The following is a 24,303-nucleotide window of genomic DNA, read 5'->3' on the forward strand; positions in this document are numbered from 1 at the left end:
CGATTCGTAGCTGAAATCGATCTGAGACACTTAGGACCTTCAAGGCAGCTTCGATCTTCTCTAATATGGTAAGAATGTCTCACTGAAACTAGTTGTTGAGAGAACGATATATATCCCTTTGCTTTGTGCACGTTTCGAACCGTGATTAAGCAGGCATGGATGTATACTCAAGGAGAGGATATCATGCGGATGCATTTCATCCAGGAAGACAATACTGGAGGAAACGAGACAGAAGAACAAGAACGAGCTTTCTTTTTCCACGACAAGTCTTTGATTCCGCTTTTAAAATAGCTTACTATAGATAAGTAAGGAAGGCCTCGGATCGAAGAAAGTTCGAAGAGTAAATTTTTTGATCTATCGTCCATGACGACTGTTGAACCTGCTTGAGAAGAAGGGATCTTCTTGTACGCGGTCAAGAGTCGTTTATCCGGAAAATAGGAGCATTATAAGACATGGGAATGAATTTTTTCAGTCATGACCTTGAGTCGCGCAAATTCACCCGAAAGCCAATTAATTGGAAAAGTTGAATTGTTTCAGTTTCGACGACCATTTCATGTCAAGCTCTTAAAATACAATTTGAATTAGGCGTTGAGGGTTTTCAGATGTTTTGACAATTCGATGATTGATTATCTTGGAAACAAAGAAGTTCTACGTAAATGCACGTGTTCGCCTTGGAGATATGAAATATGAAGGTCTGATTATCTTTCTTGTTTGATTTTTCACTAAACAATTCGAAGCGCGGACGTTCATAGGACAAAAGTGAAAGACGATGGGTTCGAGCGTGTGCTATGAGCAGGTGTCATTGTTAGACAAATTAAATTGTTTCAGAACGTGTTAGGAGTGTCAGACAATTAAAATAGATATTTAGCTTGCTTTCTCTTTGCTCCACTTGTTTGGGGAATGCCACATTAACATTGTCGTCAAAATGACTTTCCGAGGAGCTGTTTTTATCACCTGTATTTTAGGACATTATTACTTAATTTCAGGTGAGTTTTAATGATCTTTGTTTTGAAAAGGAGTCAAATTACCCGAAAAAATGTGCACGTAAGCTAAATTAGTAAGAGCATGTGCTCCTCATTTCATGCCTGATCATGCTGAACGAGGTGACCGTATAAATTAGCTCTGTGTAAGTACATAGTCGTGCTCTGAATAGCTCCAATTGATTGTTCCTTTAAATAAATCTTCTGTAGGGTTTCCCCGGACTCGCGATAAAGTTTTTTTTTCCTTGTCACATTATACCTAAGATCATAGAAAAGTAAGATCGTTTGTCTCACGATTTAGTCGCTTCCGATGAAGATAGCGACGTGTCGACTGCTTACAGGTAGTCTTCTGAGGGTAATGAGTTCGTTATCTAGAGAAAAACGTCAAGTGCCTTATTTTTATAGACTCTGTTGAGCCATCGTTTTAAAATAAGCTTCTCCTTCCCTTTTCCCTGAAAGAAAAAGAAAGAGAATCCATCATATGACTATCATAATGCTACGTAAATGATTACATACATTTAGACTTTTTTCATCAAAGAAATGCGTACTTTATAAGGAGTTTTGTGATTCTCATTGTGACTCTGAATGAGCTCTGATTAGCCCTCTCCTCAGCCACCCTCTTTAGTGAGCCACCAGACTGGAGGGCCCCGAAATTAGCCATGAAGTTCCTCGAGGGCTCATTAGACGGTTGTGGAATAATTTTACCTCGCCATGATGAACAACCACAGCATTATTTACGAAAAACCTGATCTAGGCACTGTAGCACTTTATCTGTAAAGTTTCAGTCAATTTAGTGTTTTCAGCCCTCTTGCACACAATAAAAAAACTTCCTAGCAAAGTTAATCCACATTTAGATGTAATTTCCGAAACAGTAAACGATTTAAATAGAAAATAGATGTTAGCCCAAAAGAAAAGATCGAAACGTATGAGGTGGAGCCCTAACCGCGGTTATTGTGTTGTGCTCATGCGCCAAACGCTTATTCAGTGTTAGCATCTCTCCCCGCTCAGGAGTACTTCGATGAGTAATGAAAATCTGTCAGAGAAACTCAGCTCAAAAGAGGCTGAGGGAGACACCTTTAATGGACTGGCGTCCCTTCTATAAGAAGCCTGGACTAGGTTGCTCAATGCTGGGTTTAGATCAACCCAGGGTTACTGTGAAGTCTGATTTCATATTTGAAAGCTTTAATAGAAAACTCACTATCATTCCTTTTATCTAAAATTTGAAGACTGGATACTCTTAAAAGGATAGAGAAAATTGTCCAAAATGGGCTTTTTAACAAAGGAATAAAGAAACCCGGATTAAAATTTAACCCAGGGAAAGCGCTAATCGGTCTTCGAACAACTGCGCCCTGGCCCCTTAATGCTGCAACGGAAACCTGGATTTGCTCCTGTCTTCTGAGACAATAGGCGAGAGAGCTCCTTTGACCTGATAATTAGATAATATTTATGCATAACTCCCGTAGTATTCCTGTCAACAGAAAAGGGGAGCCAGATTTTTGAATGCAGAAAGATAGCGATCCTCTTCTTACCAAATGAATACGTTACTGCGCCTTTCAATAACACGCAAACTATGGCATTTCGAGCTCACCTACATTTCATTCCATTCTCCGATCAATCTTTTATGTAACGGAAATCATGGGGCAGAAAGACATGAACATAACCATACCAGTGTATTTGTTTTCTAAGAGGACTGAAAATTTATTGACGGCAGCGTTAGACGTATTTTCAGTGATGCATCTCTTTATCGATTGTCCATATTGCAACTGAAATGTCCTTTCTCAAAATGATTAATTTGTACCACAGTAGAAGACTTCCTACCATAAAATTTCTTTTAAGATTGGGAAAGGAATGCGTAAGTTCAACAAATTTATGTTCCGCCTTTTTTTTAATCTTTGCACCCTTACCGAGTCTATCTCACAAAGCACAGCGAGCCGCTCTTGTGTCAATGAAACTATAAGTTTTGCATTCTTTCCCTTACATTTTTCTTAAATCAGGTGTTACTGCTCTGAAGCCCAAGATCTCGGTGGTCGATAAGGCTGTTGTTGCACAAAAAGGTTCCACAGTAACCTTGATGTGCTCTGCCAAGAGGGTTAGAAAACTTACAACCTCAAGCTCTTGGGAATTCAACGGACAAGAAATAAAGAAAAGAAACAACAAAATAGTAATACCAGAGCCACACTATCAGACAAATAAAAGAAAAGGAAACTTTACTTTTACCATCAAGAATGTTTCGGACACAGATGTTGGTACATACACCTGCAAAGTCTCCAAAATAAACCTTGACGCGATTCTTGAGGCAAAGGAGAATATAGAGCTGTCACTTCAGGATGAAGGTGAGTTTCAATTGCAAATTCTTGTATTCTTGGGCACTTACTGCTGCTAGTATAGTAATCTGAGACTCTGGCCTTTTCTCCATACAGCTGTCTCTGTAATCCTGCCTGTCGTTAAGGCACTTCGCTCCTACGTAGTGACCAGCGAGGGTTCCAATGTTACTTTGACGTGCATTGGTCGGAGGGTGAAAGAGCTCGATACCATGGTTAAGTGGAAGTTCGAGGGCCAGGAAATCGAGGAAAGCTCAAACAAGAAAGCCATTGTCAAATTCCTCCCAAAGAGGCAAGGGAATTTTTCGTTACATATAACAAATGTCTCGAAGGAAGATATCGGTAACTATTCGTGTGTCGCATCTACGGCCGACTTTGGAAAGGCGATCGTCAAAGAGACTTTTATTCATTTGAATTTATTTAAAACTGGTGAGTAAGCCTTAAGACAATGGCATTCGTGCCTTCCTCTGAACCTTCAAAAGAGAGCCTTGGAATCGAATCGCGTGAAACAAAGCCCAGTCAGAACAAAGAGAACATCAATATGAGCCAATTAGAATTCCAAGTAAAGAGAAAACATATGCATCTTGTAGAAGGGTATGAAAAAGGGAATTGAGGCCAAGCTACGTTTGCATTTGGTTTGCATCTGGCGTTAGGAAAGGGTAGAGGGGATGACAGACGTGTCAGACCAAATTTGATTTAATCCCTGATATGTTCGCATTTAATAGGAAAAAGGTCTTGATTGCAGTATTATTGCGTTTGAAGCCCTGATATGCATTCGCATATTTGTGTATTACGAAAAAAATTGTTGACATCTATATTTCTAAATCTCTCAAAATGCCACTTGAAAATTACTGTGCCCCATTTGATTTCTCGTCAAACCATTTCACTGGTTTATTTCCAACGCTGCTCTCTTAGTAGAAATTCACTGGAACATAATCTGTGCAAAGAAATGGTAATTAAAAAGAGAAAGAACCAATAAATCAAAATCAATGGAGAACTGAGAATAGAGAATTTCCATTTAATCGCAGTAACACCGAAATTGCCGAGACCCTTCAACTTTGACCAAATTCAAAGGTTTTGCTGTTCACAACGAATGTGTAATTGATGCTCTGAAAACTTAGTTTTTCATTTATTACCAATTCTAGTGTCGTGGCCAAGAGGAACTTATGCTTTGCCGATGCCAAATAGTGGCTGTCCAATAACAAGTGAGTTCACTTGGTCAGCGGGTTATCATCGGCAAGACACAGAGGAAACAGGTCCACGAAGTAGTTGGTCCAGTCCACTTCACTTGAAAGGAGATAAGACTCCCACCCAGATTACTCAGCATTTCTGTGTAAAGACAACTGAAACGGGGGGAAGACTCTGGCCATCAGGGCAATATTGTATATACAGAAAGGGAACGTGCCCAGGCGGTAAGGTGTATGGTTTTTGAGAGCGACCTTATATGAACTTATCTTTCGCCATTGTGGTTCATGAACCTTGAACCTTTTTTTTTTTTCGCTGGTTCTCATTCTTTCCCTTGGTCTTTTTTTTTTTGAAATTTTGATCCGTGGCCATCCCAGGAAAGGGTCTGTAAGAACTTGCATGGTTCTGATATCAACTATGATGATGTCAACCTCAAAAGCTTCACAGATCTAACAGCTAACGTTTTTATAATAAAGAATTGATTTGATTCCCGGACCAAAGAAGGCATATGAATACTAAGATTAGACAATGAAAATATTTACAACCGAGTAACGAGATTCAAGGTAGTATTTTCTTGTGTGCGACAGGATTTCAAGAAGGAGAGATCAAATGGGACGACGAGGACACGAAAAACGACAACATGGCTGAAGGCATTTTACCTGACGGTGAATACAAAAAGGATACTACTTTGCAGTTCTGCTGTCGATCAGATGGGTCAGCGGAAAACCCTATCGAGCTGCCCATTCGCGAGCCGTTTTTCCTCCTTAAGCACTCAAGCCGTTGTCAGGCAGTTTTGGGCATGCGTGTCACAGAAGAGTGGTTATTCTGGGACTGTGAAGACCGAGAAAACAAAAACTCGTACAATGGAGAGGTACCAGCGTCTTTTATTACGAAGGACGTCAAACTACATTACTGCTACTACGAAAAACAATAAAAAAAGGCATGCGTTGCTCTTTGGGAATGAAATCTTCATCTTAAGGGTCGGCTAACTTGCTGAATTTTCATTGATATATTTTTGTTGCACTTTCATACACTCAAACATTCAGGTAACAGAAGCTTCATTAACTGTCCGGGAGGCTCCCCTTTTTTCAGCGCTTGGATCAGATGGGTATTTAAAGTAATTCGGCGATCGTGTTTCGTTGCTCTTTTTTCACCCAATGCAGATTAATCTATGATTAACGTAAAAGGTTATACTTGCACACTCAGCACACACCCCGTTTAACTAATCAATGTGTCGCAAATAGCAAAGATTGCACCAATTGCGTGTATAGACTGGATTACTACAGATTAATGCTGAGATTTGTGGGAGATAGTTTTAAAAATTAAATTTTAAGCAGTTTTAAACACAGTATTTATTTTAAATCATTCGTTTTACTCATAGGGTCAATTTTATACTTAACTTAATAAAATTTAACTTATCTAAATTACACTGGAAATGATACAGAAATTAATAAAATAATACGTCCTTTTCCTTAAAAAAGGATTTATTTTGTTGAATTTGACTTTATGGTCTTCCTCCTTGAGTAAATGACATCTACCGGTCTTTTCCTAACAATCGCTTACGAATTTGAATATTGACCTTAACCTGTTATATCGATATTCAGCTAATGGTCTAAAAGACAATCTTATGTCATGTCTTTCTATTTGGAGGCAAAACTTGTCTTGTTGTCAAAATGCAAACTACGCTACAATCTACGTAAGGGGGAAAAACCTGTGATATTCCCTGAGGAAATTCTCAGCAAGGTCATCTGAGGCTGAAAAAAGTAATGATATGAAACTGCTCTTCATTATCAGAGCAAACATTACTATTCTAACAGGTTTTATTAACCCAAAGAAGGTGGGTTTAACCATGAAAATGAAATGTTAACTTGCATTTCAGTCATAATTTGAATGGCGAGGAAAGTTCTTTCATTACGAGACTTTTCATTTTCTATTCATATGCTAGTTTTGAGTTAATAATTCCCTTAAGTTAAGAAATTACAAACGAATCAGAAGACTCGACACCATGACTGTTTGGTTACCATCTGTCCACATCGTCGTACCGGATAATTCAGTTTTTCGGTGATGAAAAATAATGTTGTGAAGGTTAACTAGAACTAGCAATAATTGCTTTATGGCTTTTAGCAATGTTTGAATCACCTGAGTGGAGAGGGCCTCTTAAGGACAGATTCTTCTCACATCTTAAGGATGTGGTTGCCTTAATAATGTTTATGCAGTGTTAAGGGACATCAGAAAAGCAAACAAGAACAGCATGGAACTTCTATCTTTTTTTTACAGTATTATTATCTCTTCTGAAGATAAAATGGGAAAAATCTTGAAACTGTCAACACAAGAGAAGCTGACAGATCAAATGTACCGACGGGCTTTATCCATATCTAAGCCTTTTTGCTAAAATTCGTCTCAGCTTAATTTAAGTCAATAGACTCTATTTTATCTGTAAGGTTGGTAAACAATGAAAAGTCTTCATTTTGTTGACAAAGAGAAGCAGAATCAGTCATAAGCGCGCGCGTTTAAATCTGGACCTTGTGTGTCACGTATGTTCACAGCTATGTCGTGTGTTTTTAAATCAATGGTGGAGTTTGCACCACATGTGTAGATTCCACTTTGGGCGAGGGTCACATGTTTCAGTTCCAGCGTTATGCTGAGTCGTTTAACTTTGTTTGCCATGGACATGCCATTCAATTCTTGGTGCAATACTTCAGGTTTAGATGCTATTTTTCCGTTCAAAAGCCAGTACACGACCACAGCGAAAGCCTCTGAAAAGATGACACTGCAAGTGAGAGTTATTGTGCTTCCTTCGTCGAGGGCGATGTTTGTCTGCGTGGAAGTGACGTTGAGTACTGGTAGAAGAAAAAAGTATCGGTAATGGATTGACTTATGTACACTTTCAGATACACATGAAAGTAGATCTGAGATGAGAACCTTGCAGTTTACTTATGGAGTTGAGCCTGCCTTCGATACCCGCCCCAATGAAGAGTGACATTTATTGAGAAGAATACCCTAATGGACAAGACACCAATTTTACACATCACGGTTTCATCACGCTTTCTGCGTTTTTCAAACTCAGCCTGAATCATTCACATTACATGTATGCGATTCATAAGGTTAAAAAAGAGATAGACGCTATACGGGCTCTCACATTTCTATTGTCTTGGATGAGGTGGAGATCGAGGCAGGGAGGGATGGAGAGATGGAAGGAACTCAAGCGACTTTCCAGGGAGTGAGGGACGTGTGTTTTGATGTGTTGTTTGTCATGAAGACCGGATGTTATTCTCCTTTCTCTCCTAAGTGACGAAAAATGAGAATGAGCTGTAGCACCTTTTAAGGTAAAAGAGAAGAGAAATGTTGGTTAAACTCACTTTCTTCCTGAATTGACAGCTCTATATTCTCCTTTGCCTCAAGCATCTCGTCAAGGTTTATTTTGGAGACTTTGCAGGTGTATGTACCAACATCTGTTTCCGAAACATTCTTGATGGTTAAAGTAAAGTTTCCTTTTTTTTTATTTGTCTGATAGTGTGGCTTTGGTATTATAATTTTGTTGTTTCTTTTCTTTATTTCTTGTCCGTTGAATTCCCAAGAGCTTGAGGTTGTAAGTTTTCTAACCCTCGTGGCAGAGCATATCAAGGTTTCTGTGGAACCTTTTTGTGCAACAACAGCCTTATCGACCACGGAGACCTTGGGCTTCAGAGCAATAACACCTGATTTAAGAAAAAGGTAAAAGAAACAATACGAAATTAAAAATTTCATGGACACAAGAGGAGTTCGTAGTCGCTCTCTGAGATGGACGGGATGAGAGTGCATAGCTTCAAAGAAAGGTGGGACACAAATTATTTGTATATACTTATACATTCATTTCTCAGTCTGTGGCTTTTCAAAAAAACTTTTGGTAATACTGAAGTCAGCCACTGTGGTACGAATTAGTCATTTTTCAGCAGTGTGGCTAAAGAATTTCTACCCTGTTGTAACTTTTTATTAATTCTAGTCCTTTGATTTCCCAGGAGTCTGAGGTTGTAAGAGATGTAACCTTCCTGGCAAGGCGGAATCAAGGTTACATTGAAACCTTTTCTTGCTATCACAACCTTGTTGGCCGCCGAAACAAGAGATTTGAATCAAATATGATGAAAAATAATGATGATAATGGGTCAATACTCATTCTCAGTCGCATGGCGAGAAGGTCTTGATAATAACACACTTGAAAGTTTCAACGGCGAACAGAAGTTGCTATATTTTTCATCGTAACAGCATTCTACGTGATCATCAACATTCCTTCTAGGCACTTTCCGAACAGGATTAAGGTAAAAGTGCATGAATTGTCAGCAACCGCGCTCCTATTGCTTTCCTTAGCGAAGAAAGGACATCGGGGTGTAAGGTAGACTCTCCCCTATCTTTACGAAAGACTCTAACGCTTTGTGAATCGCAAAGGAGTCCGAGGATTAGTAACGCAACCAATTTACCTTCTTCTTCCATGATCTTGAATCTAAAGAACTCAGGGAAGCGCTGAAATCTCTGTCATCTATGGCGAGGATTCGTTTTCCTTTGTTGATAGTCTTTAAGGTTCATTTAGCTTGAAAAGACTACTTAAAATGGCTAAGCAAACACTGATCAAGTATTGGTAATGATCAGTGATCACTAACCTCTTCAAACAGTCAAACTTTTGAAATTAGACGAGAAAAGGAGAGCGCAAAAAGGTGATTGTTCATGAACGGTCTTTTTTATTTGTTCGGTGACAAATTTTTAATTTTTATTGCCGTAGACTGCTACAATCGCACTTTCTTACCCAGATGACTTGTGTTGAGTCATGGGAGCTAGGGTTAAAAACGGGGAGGGAATAGAGTTTCAGTCGTCTTTCGTTCTCTTGAATTTCCATTAGGTTCTGCTTGTAAGTCACGTCCCTTACTAGTTTGACTTGAGTCATTCAAATTTCTACACGTGGTTTTTAATTACTTTGATGATAGAGGTCAACTGAACGCATTTCCACTTTTCAAAACATTCTGCTCGCATTCAATTAAACGTCTTTTTCTACTTCTTAGTCACAGCTTGTGTAGGGAAAACAAAGCCTTGTTGTAGTTAAACGAAGATCATGATTAATTAAAAAGCTTGCTTGTAAATATCTGCGAAAATATTGTTTAGTTTTGTGCAGAAACAACGACTCGATTAACATTTATGCTAAATATATCTTGATCTGTCTCCAGTTATTGACTCTTTAAATATTTACATTTATATTACAAACGTAACTTGATTGTGTGATACAGATATCGTCGTTCAATGTGAGTCTTCAGATGTCTACATTTGCACAAACCTAGCTTAATTATGAAATCCAATTTGCTTTCAATTTGAAGCTAAATGACCAGGATCCGTGTTGTTCGCTTGTTTCACTTTCGTCCATCTAAATGTTCATGACTCATGATGGAGAGTTTAATTCAATTAAATTCAAATTAATTAAATTGAGTGTAATTCAATCAAGCCCAATATATCATCCACATGACTTCCTTTTTAAGGGGAACAGGTGACAGTTGATTCACTGTCAAAAGCGAAATGTGGTTTGGAAGTATTCCATCTGAGTGTGGGCGTTTCCGTTTGATGATAGTTTTTAAGTCGTGTATCGATACGATCACCTTTAAACTGTCTCGTCGTTATTAATAGATCACTTCACCGAAGCCTTCGGCCTCTTTCGATGCCCATAACGAATGCGGCAAATGATTTGTTACATGACCACCCGTAACAAGTCCGAGTATGAAATTCCTACCGTAACCGACTTCGAATTTCCAATTGTGTAAGTATCCGTTGGTATCAAAGTAATAATTTCCTAGATCGTCGTTAACTAGATTTCATTTTATATCATAGACAACAAGAAAGACCACTTGCTTTTGAGTACTGCTATAGTTTCATTGAAGGGTGCTTCTATGAAGTTTATTTTCTAAGGGTTTTACTTTTTAATTTTCTAATCTGGATATTTAGATGAGAGTATTGTTTATGACGAAAAGTTGTACGGGGAGATACCTTTTACTATTTCTGAGCTTTGCAAACACTTGCAAAGCTGCAGTCATCACTTAAGCTACAGTCATCTTATTTTGTGATTCTATCGGGTGCATGCGGCCTCTTTCGTTTTGTTATTCATATCCGAGCTCACCTGAATATTCACCTGAATGGAAATGAGTTCAGTTGACCTTTATCATCAAAGTAATTAAAAACCACGTGTAGAAATTTGAATGAACTCAAGTCAAACTGTATTGCTAGTCGCAACAATCGCCAAGGTTCCAAATATTTCACAGTTTATTCAGTCATCTTGTTTACAGGAAAGTATTCGAAATCTATTAACAGATTAGAATTATAGTTGACAAAGGCCAGGATTAATATTCATCAACACGGAATAATAATTACATACCCATTGGTGTCTCTCAAATCTGTGACTAGTAGTATTGGCTTCAACGATCTTATCAATTAATTACGTCAGGCATTGTTACGTAATGTCGCATAAAAACATCACGCATTAATTTCGTGTTAGAACGAAACACAAACCAGTAAAGGCTGTGAGACTTACAAGCAGAATCTAATGGAAATTTAAGAGAACGAAACACGACCGAAACTCTATTCCCTCTCTATTCCCTCCCCGTTTTTAACTCTAGCTCCCATGACTCAGCACAAATGATCTGGGTAAGAAAGTGCAATTGTAAAAGTCTACGGCAATAAAAATAAAAATTTGTCACCCAACAAATGAAAAAGACCTTTGATAAATAATCACCTTTTTGCGCTCTCCTTTTCTCGTCTAATTTCAAAACTTTGTCTGTTTGAAGAGGTTAGTGATCACTGATCATTGCCAACACTTAATCAGTGTTTTGCTCAGCCATTTTAAGTAGTCTTTTCAAGCTAAGTGAACCTTAAAGCCAATCAAGAAAGGAAAACAAATCTTGGCCATAGATAACTGAGATTTCAGCGCTTCCCTGAGTTCTTTAGATTCAAGATCATGGAAGAAAAAGGTAAATTGGTTGCGTTACTATCCTGCGGACTCCTTTGTGATTCACAAAGCGTTAGAGTCTTTCATAAAGACAGGGGAGAGTCTACTTTACACCACGATGTCCTTTCTTCGCTTAGGAAAGCAATAGGAGCGCAGTTGCTGTCAATTCATGCACTTTTACCTTACTCCTTTTCGCAAAGTGCCTGAAAGGTATGTTGATTATCGCGTAGAATGCTGTTACGACGAAAAATATAGCAACTTCTGTTCGCCGTTGAAACTTTGTGTTATTATCAAGACCTTCTCACCATGCGACTGAGAATGAGTATTGACCCATTGTCATCATTATTTTTCATCATATTTGATTCAAATTTCTTTTATCGGGTATTAATACTCTAAAGCCCAGTGTTTCGGCGGCCAAGAAGGTTGTGATAGCAAGAAAAGGTTCCAATGTAACCTTGATGCCATTTTGGAAGGAAGGTTACATCTCTTACAAACTCAGACTCCTGGGAAATCAAAGGACTAGAATTAATAAAAAGTTACAACAGGGTAGAAATTCTTTAGCCAAACTCTTGAAAAATGACTAATTCGTACCACAGTGGCTGACTTCAGTATTACCAAAAGTTTTTTTTAAAAAGCCACAGACTGGGAAATGAATGTATAAGTATATACAAATAATTTGTGTCCCGCCTTCCTTTGGGGCTATGCGCTCTCATCTCGTCAATCTCAGAGAGCGACTACGAACTGTTCTTGTGTCCATGAAAGTTTTAATTCCGTATTTTTTCTTTAACCTTTTTCTTTAATCAGGTGTTGTTGCTCTGAAGCCCAAGATCTCGGTGGTCGATAAGGCTGTTGTTGCACGAAAAGGTTCCACAGTAAACTTGACATGCTCTGCCACGAGGGTTAGAAAACTTACAACCTCAAGCTCTTGGAAATTCAACGGACCAGAAATAAAGAAAAGAAACAACAAAATAATAATACCAGAGCCACACTATCAGACAAATAAAAGAAAAGGAAACTTTACTTTAACCATCAAGAATGTTTCGGACACAGATGTTGGTACATACACCTGCAAAGTCTCCAAAATACACCTTGACAGGATGCTTGAGGCAAAGGAGAATATAGAGCTGTCACTTCAGGAAGAATGTGAGTTTAAACAACATTTTTCTTCTCGTTTACCTTAAAAGGTGCTGCAGTTCATTCTCATTTTTCGTCACTTAGGGGAGAAAGGAGAATAACATCCGGTCTTCATGACAACCAACACATCACAAACACACGTCCCTCACGCACTTGTGACGAACTTTTTCAGGCGCTAAACATCTAAAACACTGACGACCTTTTCGCTCTCACGAATTTAAAGCTAAATGTGCAACATCAATAAAAGAGTTTTCCTAAAGCTGGGGTGAACTTAAGACCAGTAGATGTCATTTACTCAAGGAGGAAGGCCATAAAGTGAAATTCAACAGAATAAATCCTATTTTAAGGACAATGACGTATTATTTTATTAATTTCTGTATCATTTCCAGTATAATTTAGATAAGTTAAATTTTATTAAGTTAAGTATAAAATTGACCCGACAAGTAAAACGAGTAAAAATGATTTAAAATAAATACTGCTTAAAATTTAATTTTTAAAATTATCTGTCACAAATCTCAGCATTAATCTGTAGTAATCCAGTCCTTACACGCAATTTGTGCAATCTTTGCTATTTGTAACACATCGATTAGTAAAACGGGGTGTTTGCTGACAGTGCAAGTATAATCTTTTACATTAATCATAGATTAATCTGCAGTGGGTGAAAAAAGAGCAACGAAACACGATCGCCGAAACTAGAGAATTGCTTTAAATACCCATATGATCCAAGCGTCGAAAAAAGGGGAGCCTCCGGACAATTGATGAAGCTTTTGTTACTTAAATGTTTGAGAGTATGAAAGTGCAACAAAAATATATCAATGAAAATTCAGCAAGTTAGCCGACCCTTAAGATGAAGATTTCATTCCCAAAGAGCAACGCATGCCTTTTTTTTCATTGTTTTTCATAATAGCAGTAATGTATTTTGACGTCCTTCGTAATAAAAGACGCGGGTACCTCTCCATTGTATGAATTTTTGTGTTCTCGGTCTTCACAATCCCAGAATAACCACTCTCCTGTAACACGCATGCTCAAAACTACCTGGCAACGGCTTGAGTGCCTAAGGAGGAAAAACGGCTCGTGTTGCCTGTTGTCGTTTTTCGTGTCCTCGTCGTCCCATTTGATCTCTCCTTCTTGAAATCCTGTCGCACACAAGAAAATACTACCTTGAATCTCGTTACTCGGTTTTAAATATTTTCATTGTCTAATCTTAATATTCATATGCCTTCTTTGGTCCGGGAATCAAATCAAATCTTATGATAAAAACGTTAGCTTTTAGATCTGTGAAGCTTTTGAGGTCGCCATCATCATAGTTGATATCAGAACCATGCAGGTTCTTAGAGACCCTTTCCTGGGAGGGCGACGGATCAAAATGCACAGTTTTGGTGATCTTGCAGGAATAGGACCACATAACATAAAGAAAAAGACCGAGAGCAAGAATGAGAACCAGCAAAAAAAAAGAAAAAGGTTCATGGTTCATGAACCACAATGGCCAAACATAAGTTCATATACGGTCGCTTTCACAAACTATACACCTTACCGCCTGAGCACGTTCCCTTTCTGTATATACAATATTGCCCTGACGCGGGCTTAACCTTCGTCTCAGTATCTTACGTGGGATTCGCGTTTGCGGTTTTTCCTTCGTGATTGGATTTGCGAGACCGGAGCATTTTGCGGGCCGGATTTTGCGTGAGTATTCCTTTTTTTCCTCCTTTTTGTGTGGCCCAGTGCTAAGTACCTGCCGGGAGGGAGCGCCAGTGGCCTTGTTGATTTTTCTCTCTCGTCGTTCGTCCCATTTTTTGGGCCTAGTTTTGCCATTGGGCTTTTGCCTTTGGCGTTTTTGCTTCTTTTCCCGTCAGTTTAAGGTCAGGATTTCCTGGCCTTTTACTGTTTTTGTGTGTCACCCATCCCATTTTTAGGGCTGGTTCGGCCCTTTGGGGTGTGGTCTTTGGGGGTTTTTTGCCCCTTTTTCTTGGTTTATAGTGTGCCAGGATTTCCTGGTTTTGCTGGTGGTTTTGGTTTGCTGCCTGAACTATCTACACTAGTATCTAGTTGCCCTCTCAATTCCGTAGTGATTTGGGGGCGCGGCCCTTTGGGCCATCCATTTGGGTTCCTTTTGGGCCCTTCTTCCTTGTTGTTTTTTATTTCCTTTTGACTTCGGTATGGTGTTCCTTTGTGCGAACACTTGCGTGGTGCACGCTCCGGCGGCCATTGTCGCTCAGGAGAGGTCACATGTACTCTTGTTACTTGAAGAGGTGGTGGATTTCGGCAAGTTGTCTACCGTCCAGTTCGTCCCCAGGGGTCTTATCCGGCTTACGTTTAAGGACACTGCGGATAAAGATCGTTTAGTTAATCAGGGGTCGGTTATGTTAGACAATATTGAATGTAGTGTCACCCCCTCAGACCGGCCTATCACCTTGGTGTATGATGTATACCATTATCCGGCTGAGGGGGATGATGCCCTCCTATGTGAGGAATTCCGCCGTTATGGGAAAATAGTGTCCGTTAAGCACCAGCATTTTTCCGGTAGACCTAATCTCCTAACGGAGTCTCGTATATTGACAATGTCCCTGTCCAAAACAATTCCGGCCGAAGTATTTGTTGATGCGTACCCCACCCGTGTCTGGTACAGTGGCATGCAGCCATTTTGCCAAATATGCAAGACTAGGGGGCATAAAGCCGCCGACTGTGAATACAACGGAAAATGCAGAGAATGTGGTGCTGCTGACCATCTGGCTCGTGCTTGCCCGTCCCGCCGGGGTGGGCGTGTTTGGGGAACTGATTCTGTTCCGGCCGGTGCTGCTCCCCCGGTAGATGCCGAGTCTTTCCCTCCCATTGTGGCTTCTCCCATTGTGGCCGAGGTTGAGGTGACCCCTGGTCCCTCGGGCGTTCTTCCCGTGGATACGGGGAATGTCGATCACTCCGAAACTGTTTTGGCAGTAAATAGTATGGATGTTAGTGATGTTCTTAATGTAATTGCTGAAAATAGCCATGTTACTACTGTGGCACCTCCCATTGTGTCCGAGGTCGAGGTGACCCCTGGTCTATCGGGCGTTTCTCTCCTGTGCGCGGATGATAGTATGGATGTTGGTGTTGTTGAAAATGTAACTGTAGAAAATAGTAAAGTCAGTATTGAAAATGCAATTGTAGACAATAATAATACTAGTACTGAAAATGTAATTAAAACTAATGTTAGTGATTCGGTTTGCAACCGTTAAAGATAATGTGGTAAGTGAAAATGTTAATTCTAGTACCCAAATTACCCAAGAAATTAGTGAATTGCTTAGGGTTAGGGTTAGGAGTCTGGGGGTATGGAGTGTTGCGACTCCCCAGATATTTCGAGCTTCTCTTCCTCTGCCGAAGCATCTGATTCCCTTGACCATTTTCTGTCGGTCACCCGTAAGCGCTCTGGAAAGGCGCCGAAGCGAGCGATAATTCCATCCGCCGCCGTGGCTGCGGCGTCCATCGTGAAGTGGTCTAAGGCGGTCCCTGGGGCGGGTATCCAGAAAAAGAAGGGGAAGTAGTCCTCCTCTTTTCTTTCCCAGATGATTTCCCTTATTAGTTTATACATGGCTCTGTCTATCTTTACACTAAATTGCAATGGCATCAGGGACCCGTCCAAGAGGTCGGGTCTCTTTCATTGGGTTCGTTCTCTTCCCGTGAAGCCTGATATTATCTGCCCCCAAGAGGTACATTGTTCCTCGGTGCAGGAGTGCTCTTCGTGGTTTCTGTCCTATATATGGGTTCGGTGTTGCGTGTTCCCCGGGTTCTGTGCGTTCCTCTGGTTGTTTTATTCTCTTTCGCCCCTCCTTGTCTCTATCGAGCTCTTGGTGCGACACGGAGGAGCGTTATCTTCAGTGTGAGTTTTCTTTTCGGGATCAGTCCTTTCGTGTTTACTGTTTGTATGTTCCAAATCGTAATCCTGCCCGGATTCAATTCCTTGATGATCTTCATGCGAAAATCGACCCTTCTGTTCCCTCTCTGCTGTGTGGAGACTCTAACACGGTTTTCGACAGAGCTTTGGATAGGCGAGGCTTAGATCCGTCTGACTCATCTCGCGAGAGTACTTCTGCCCTTCGTGGCCTCTTCGACGCGTGTTGTGTTGTTGACATTTTCAGGTATCTGCACCCGTCGACGCCCGGGTTCACGTGGACCAAGTGGAATGGTGCCCTCGCTTTGTGCATCGACTTTGTCGGCATTCTTTTTCTGTGAGTCTCCTCCGTCTCGGCCTCCTCTGTGGTGCCCTGTCCTTTTTCAGACCATTGCGGGGTCCAGGTCTCTGTCGCGGTCCCTGATATCATTCCCCCTGGTCCAGGTCTGTGGAAACTCAATACCGCCATCTTGAAAGACGATGAGTACGTCCGTCTGGCTTCCGACCTCTGGCAGGCCTGGCGCGGTTCCATGAATAATTTTTCCACTATAGCAAAGTGGTAGGACGTGGGAAAAAGTCACCCTAAAGGATTATCGATTAGATACTGTAAAGATAGGTCTGCAGTGGGGCCCACAATAGGTCCCTGCTGGTCGACCTTGTGGCACATTTAAAACTTAAAGTTGATGCCGGTTCGGCTTCTTGTATAGTTCCATATCATTCTGCGCTCGAGGCCCTTGCGTCCCTTGAACGCGAGGCTGCTAAAGGTGCTCAGATTCGTTCGCGTATTAAATGGGTGGAGGAAGGGGAAACCTCGTCATCAAATTTTTTACGGTTGGAAAAGAAGCGTGCGGTTGATAGATGGATCCCTGCGCTGCGTGAGAGCCGAGGCTCTGTTGTCTCCTCCCCGGATGGCCTGTGTCACACTCTTAACTCTTTCTATTCTGACTTGTTCTCTTCTGTTCCCACGGATTCTGTCATCCAGTCCTCTCTTCTGTCTAATCTTCCGTCTTCTCTCCCCTGTAACCAGGCTCGTCTTTGTGAGGGTCTCCTCACTCCCGATGAGTGCCTTAGTGCACTCAAGGTCATGGCCAGGAACAAGGCCCCTGGCCTCGACGGGTTCCCGGCGGAATTCTACCTTCGGTTCTGGGATGTTCTCGGTGCTGATTTGGTTTCTGTCCTTAACTCTTTGTTTCCTTACTCGGAACTGGTTAGATCAAATGACCACCACAAACCGTATAATATTAAGCCAAGCTTTCATAATTATTCGATCTAAAAGAAATACATTTATAATTCGCAATTAGAACAAACGCAAATCAAGTCTTTATCTTGTAACTAAATTAAAAAACTTCAATATAAACTTACTTCTGTGGCGGGTCGTTACGACAGTCTCACTTTACGGGTTAGCAGATTCTCCAGGTAAGCAGATTTAGAGACAGAAAAACGATAACAAAATAACTTCTTTCTCACTTCGATTCTGCTGAAAAACTGACTTAAAACATAATAATCCAACGCTTTTAAATCAATCTATTGACTAAATGTCAATCACGATTCTTGTCATCGAATAAATCTGTCAACACGAGGCAACGCCTAATTATTAAACGAAACACTCTTGTTTTCTCTCCGGCTCCCTTTCTCTCTCCCAGCGTAGGGGTATCATCACTTTATCATTTAAGAAAGGTGACCGCCTGGATCCGCGGAACTGGCGCCCTATCACCTTGTTAAATGTTGATAACAAGATCGTCTCTCGCGTGATTGCGGGCCGTCTTTTAAAAGTCATCCATCTTCTGGTTAACAAAGATCAGACCTGCGGGGTCCCGGGCAGGTTTATTGGGGTAAATGTGGCCTTCTTACGTGATGTGGTACACTATGCCTCCTCGACCGGTATCCTTGTGGCGATTTTGTCCCTTGATCAGGAGAAGGCGTTTGACCGAGTCGATTGGGACTTCATGAGGTCCACCCTCTCTGCCATGGGTTTCGGCCCTTCGTTTATTTCGTGGGTGGATTTGTTCTATCACCGCGTCCAAAGTTCGGTCAACTTAAACGGTTATCTGTCCCCCTTCTTTGCCCTTTCTCGTGGGGTTCGCCAGGGTTGTCCCCTGTCCCCTGTCCCCTGTCCCCTGTCCCCTGTCCCCTCTTCTGTACGTGTTAGTGTCTGAAGTTCTTGCGGTTAATATCCGTCGTAATCCTCGTGTCTCGGGCCTCACTCTCCCGGGCTTCCCCCCGTTATCCCCCATTTCTCAGTATGCCGACGACACGTCGCTCGTTTTGACCTCGGACGACTCCATCAGAGCGTGTTTTGAAACATACGCACTTTTCGAAGCAGCTTCCGGTGCTAAGTTGAATCGCTCTAAGTCGAAGGGCTTATGGCTGGGGGCGTGGTCTGGACGCACTGACCCCCCAGTCGCCTTAGACTAGTCCTCCACCAAACTGAAGATTCTTGGTGTTTTTATTGGTCCTGGCGCTCTCGTTCCCTATCCTTTCGCGGTAAGGCCCTAGTCAACAATGCTCTGGCTCTCTCCCGGGTCTGGTACGTGGCTTCTCTCATCCACATGCCGGGCTGGGTGGAGAAGGAGCTTTCCCGTTTGGTCTTTTCCTTTTTCTGGTCCGGTAAGCGGGAACTTGTGTCTCGCTCTACTGTGGTACAGTCCCACCTCTTTGGTGGGTTTTCTGTAGTCAATGTCAAGTTCAAAGTCTATACTCTTCTCGGTCAGTGGGTGAAGAGGTTTGCCTCTTCTCCCATGTCTCTTCTCTCATGTCGTTGTGGTTCACGTCGTCTTTCGGTGTTTCCCCTGTTACTGTGTTTTCTCGGCCTTTTTCGTTCGACCCTGGGGTCTTGCCGCTCTTTTATTCGTCTCTTTTGTCCGCCTGGCGTAGCCTCAATGGTTCTTTTTCTCCCTCCCACAATTCCTTGGCTTTCGGTGTCGGCTCGCCACTGATCTGCACCCCTGTGGCGGGTATGTCTACCAGGTCCTGATATTTGTACCTTCTTTCAGAGAACATGGTCCAGCCTCATTGCGTCGATAAGTTTTCGTCCACCTTTGGCCCGCTCGATTGGCGCGCCACGTGGCGTTCCCTGTCTTTTCTTGACGTCGACCGTCAGGTCATCGATCTGAACTGGAAGTTGGCGCATGGTGTGTTGTATTCGGCGCAGCGCCTGGCATCTTTTGGACTGCCAGTTCCCCTTCCCTGTTTTTATGGCTCTCCCGTAGAATCTCTTGACCATTTATTCTTTTACTGTCCGTTAGCCCACAGTGTTCTGTCCTGGTTGCAATCTTTGTTGTTTAGTTTTCTCTTTCATGTGTTCGGCCCTTTTGGTGCGTCATGTTCGCTTCGGCTTTAATTCGGACGAGCTGTGCGTTACCCCCCGTTTCTTCGTCTATCTTCTCAATCTCTGCAAATTTTTCATCTGACAGTCTCGTAACGACTTCCGTTTTCGCCATGTCCCGCCAGGCGCCGTGGACGTCATCGCCAAGGTGAAAGCGCGTCTCAAGTGCCATCTCCCCATCTTCTTTAAGCGCTTCCAGTCTTCTCGCCGTCGCCGTTATTTCCATTCAGTGGGGCGCCCGTGGTGTTGTCGCTTCTGTAAGTGGAAACTGTTTGTCGATTGTCCTTTAGCTTGCTTTCGGTTGCTTTGCTTGTTTTTTTTTTTTGTTCGTGTGCCACCCCTTGGCTGGCTAGGGGGTATTGTTATTGTTTTGTTTTTTGTTTTACGTGCCACCCTTTGGCTGGTTAGGGGATATTATTATCGTTTTGTTACGATTACCGAGTGTGTGAGTTTATTCTTCGGTGTTTGTGTGTTTAATGTTTTGCGAGGTGGGGTTCGATTCCCCAACGAAGTTTGTATCTGGTGACCCTCTTGTTTATTGGTGAACCCAACCTTAAGGCTTTGCACTCGCCGCCTTGGGTTGGATTAGACGGTTAGTTCGGCAGGCATTGCAACGCCCTCATGGGAGCCTGGCCGTTCGCCTTAAACATAAAAAAAAACAATATTGCCCTGATGGCCGAAGTCTTCCCCCAGTTTCAATTGCCTTTACACAGAAATGCTGAGCAATCTGGGTGGGAGTCTTATCTCCTTTCAAGTAAAATGGACTAGACCTAAGTTTTCAGAACATCAATTACACGTTCGTTTTTGAACAGCAAAACTTTAAAATTTGGGCAAAGTTCAAGGGTTTTGGTATTTTCGGTGTTACCGCGATTAAATGGAAATTCTTTATTCTCAGTTTTCCATTGATTTTGATTTATTGGTTCTTTTTCTTTTTAATTACCATTTCTTTGCACATATTATGTTCCAGTGAATTTCTACTAAGAGAGCAGCGTTGGAAATAAACCAGTGAAATGGTTTGACGAGAAATAAATTGACGCACAGTGATTGTCAAGTGGCACTTTGAGAGATTCAGAAAAATAGATGTCAACAATTTTCATCGTGATACACAAATATGCGAATGCATATCAGGGCTTCAAACGCAATAAAACTGCAATCAAGACCTTTTTCCTATTAAATGTGAACATATCAGGGATTAGATCGAATTTGGTCTGACACGTCTGTCATCCCCTCTACCCTTTCCTAACGCCAGATGCAAACCAAATGCAAACGTAGCTTGGCTTCAATACTCTTTTTTATACCCTTCTATAAGATGCATATGTTTTCTCTTTACTTCGAATCCTAATTGGCTCATGTTGAGGTTCTCTTTGTTCTGACTGGGCTTTGTTTTACGCGATTCGATTGCAAGGCTCTCTTTTGAAGGTTCAGAGGAACGCACGAATGCCATTGTTTTAAGGCTTACTCACCAGTTTTAAATAAATTCAAGTGAATAAAAGTTTCTTTGACGATCGCCTTTCCAAAGTCAGCCGTCGAAGCGACACACGAATAGTTACCGATATCTTCCTTCGAGACATTAGTTATATGTAACGAAAAATTTCCTCGTCTTTGTTGAGGAATTTGACAATGGCTATCTTGTTTGAGCTTTCTTCGATTTCCTGGCCTTCGAACTTCCACTTAACCATGGTATCGAGCGCTTTCACCCTCCGACCAATACGCGTCAAAGTAACATTGGAACCCTCGCTGGTCACTACGTAGGAGCGAAGTGCCTTAACGACAGGCAGGATTACAGAGACAGATGTATGGAGAAAAGGCCAGAGTCTCAGAGTAAGTGCCCAAGAATACAAAAATTTGCAATTGAAACTCTCCTTCATCCTGAAGCGACAGCTCTATATTTTTCTTTACCTCAAGCATCTTGTAAAGGTTTATTTTGAAGACTTTGCAGGTGTATGTACCAACATCTGTGTCCGAAACATTCTTGATGGTTAAAGTAAAGTTTCCTTTTCTTTTATTTGTCTGATAGTGCGGCTTTGGTATTATAAATTTGTTGTTTCTTTTCTTTATTTCTTGTCCGTTGAATTTCCAAGAGCTTGAGGTTGTAAGTTTTCTAACCCTCGTGGAAGAGCATATCAGGGTTACTGTGGAACCTTTTCGTGCAACAACAGCCTTATCGACCTCCGAGATCTTGGGCTTCAGAGCAGTAACACCTGATTTAAGAAAAAGGTAAAAGAAACAATACGAAATTGAAACTTTTATAGACACAAGAGCAGTTCATGGTCGGTCTCTGAGATGGACGAGATGGGAGTGCATAGCTTCAAAAGGAAGGCGGGACACAAATTATTTGTATATACATATACATTCATTTCCCAGTCTGTGGCTTTTTAAAAAAACTTTTGGTAATACTGAAGTCAGCCTCTGTGGTACAAATAAGTCATTTTTCAGCAGTGTGGCTAAAGAATTTCTACCCTGTCATAACTTTTTATTTATTCTAGTCCTTTGATTTCCCAGGGGTTTGAGGTTGTAAGAGATGTTCAGCCTTGCTGGCCGCCGAAACACTGGGCTTTAGAGTAGTAATACCCGATAAAAGAAATTTGAATCAAATATGATGAAAAATAATGATCACAATGGGTCAATACTCATTCTCAGTCGCATGGCGAGAAGGTCTTGATGATTAAGCAAGGTTTCAAAGGCGAACAGAAGTTGCCGTAACAGCAAATTATTATTCTCCTTTCTCCCCTAAGTGACGAAAAATGAAAATGAAAATGAACTACAGCATCTTTTAAGGTAAAAGAGAAGAGAAATGTTGGTTAAACTTACTTTCTTCCTGAATTGACAGCTCTATATTCTCCTTTGCCTCAAGCATCGTGTCAAGGTTTATTTTGGAGACTTTGCAGGTGTATGTACCAACATCTGTGTCCGAAACATTCTTGATAGATAAAGTAAAGTTTTCTTTTCTTTTATTTGTCTGATAGTGTGGCTCTGGTATTATTATTTTGTTGTTCACTTTTCTTTAATTCTTGTCCGTTGAATTCCCAAGAGCTTTAGGTTGTAAGTTTTCTAACCCTCGTGGCAGAGCACATCAAGGTTACTATGGAACCTTTTCGTGCAACAACAGCCTTATCGACCTCCGAGATCTTGGGCTTCAGAGCAATAACACCTGATTTAAGAAAAAGGTAAAAGAAACAATACGAAATTTCATGGACACAAGAGCAGTTCCTCCGAGATCTTGGGCTTCAGAGCAATAACACCTGATTTAAGAAAAAGGTAAAAGAAACAATACGAAATTAAAACTTTTATGGACACAAGAGCAGTTCGTAGTCGCTCTCTGAGATAGACGAGATGGGAGTGCATAGCTTCAAAGGAGGGCGGGACACAAATTATTTGTGTATACCTATACATTAAATTCCCAGTCTGTGGCTTTTTAAAAAAACTTTTGGTAATACTGAAGTCAGCCACTGTGTTACGAATTAGTCATTTTTCAGCAGTGTGGCTAAAGAATTTCTACCCTGTTGTAACTTTTTATTTATTCTAGTCCTTTGATTTCCCAGGAGTCTGAGGTTGTAAGAGATGTAACCTTCCTGACGAGGCGGCATCATGGTTACATTGGAACCTTTTCTTGCTATCACAACCTGGTTGGCCGCCGAAACACTGGGCTTTAGAGTAGTAATACCCGATAAAGAAATCTGAATCAAATATAATGAAAAATAATGATGACAATGGGTCAATACTCATTCTCAGTCGCATGGTGAGAAGGTCATGATAATAACACAAAGTTTCATCGGCGAACTGAAGTTGCTGTATTTTTTGTCGTAACAGCATTCTACGCGATCATCAACATTCCTTTCAGGCACTTTGCGAACTGGAGTAAGGTAAAAGGTTCACTTAGCTTAAAAAGACTACTTAAAATGGCTAAGCAAAACACTGATTAAGTGTTGGCAATGATCAGTGATCACTAACCTCTTCAAACAGACAAAGTTTTGAAATTAGACGAGAAAAGGAGAGCGCAAAAAGGTGATTATTTATCAAAGGTCTTTTTCATTTGTTGGGTGACAAATTTTTATTTTTATTGCCGTAGACTGCTACAATTGCACTTTCTTACCCAGATCATTTGTGCTGAGTCATGGGAGCTAGAGGTAAAAACGGGGAGGGAATAGAGAGGGAATAGAGTTTCGGTCGTGTTTCGTTCTCTTGAATTTCCATTAGGTTCTGCTTGTAAGTCCCACATCCTTTATTAGTTTGTGTTTCGTTCTAACACGAAATTAATGCGTGATGTTTTTATGCGACATTACGTTGTGCTGAAACAACGACTCGATCAACATTTATGCTAAAGATATCTTGACCTGTCTCCAGTAATTGACCCTAAATATTTACATTTACATTACAAACGTAACTTGATTGTGTGATACAGATGTCGTCGTTCGATGTGAGTCTTTAGATGTCTACATTTGTACAAACCTAGCTTAATTGTGAAATACAAATGTTGCTCAATTTGAAGCTAAATGACCAGGATCCATGTTGTTCGCTTGTTTCACTTTCGTCCATGT

The 24,303-nt window shown here is 41.1% G+C and overlaps 1 protein-coding gene across 1 annotated transcript; it reads left to right on the top strand.

The window, feature by feature from the left end:
- The first annotated feature begins 850 nt into the window (after positions 1 to 850).
- LOC131782131 (limbic system-associated membrane protein) lies at positions 851 to 5,946 on the top strand. The gene is made up of 5 exons (XM_066173151.1): positions 851 to 986; positions 2,975 to 3,313; positions 3,401 to 3,730; positions 4,447 to 4,713; positions 5,074 to 5,946. The coding sequence occupies exons 1-5, from the start codon at positions 926 to 928 to the stop codon at positions 5,418 to 5,420; spliced, it is 1,344 nt and encodes a 447-aa protein (XP_066029248.1). The 5' UTR covers positions 851 to 925; the 3' UTR covers positions 5,421 to 5,946.
- The last annotated feature ends 18,357 nt before the right edge of the window (positions 5,947 to 24,303 follow it).

Source organism: Pocillopora verrucosa, chromosome 10 (genome assembly GCF_036669915.1).
Source record: "Pocillopora verrucosa isolate sample1 chromosome 10, ASM3666991v2, whole genome shotgun sequence".
NCBI lineage: Eukaryota > Metazoa > Cnidaria > Anthozoa > Scleractinia > Pocilloporidae > Pocillopora > Pocillopora verrucosa.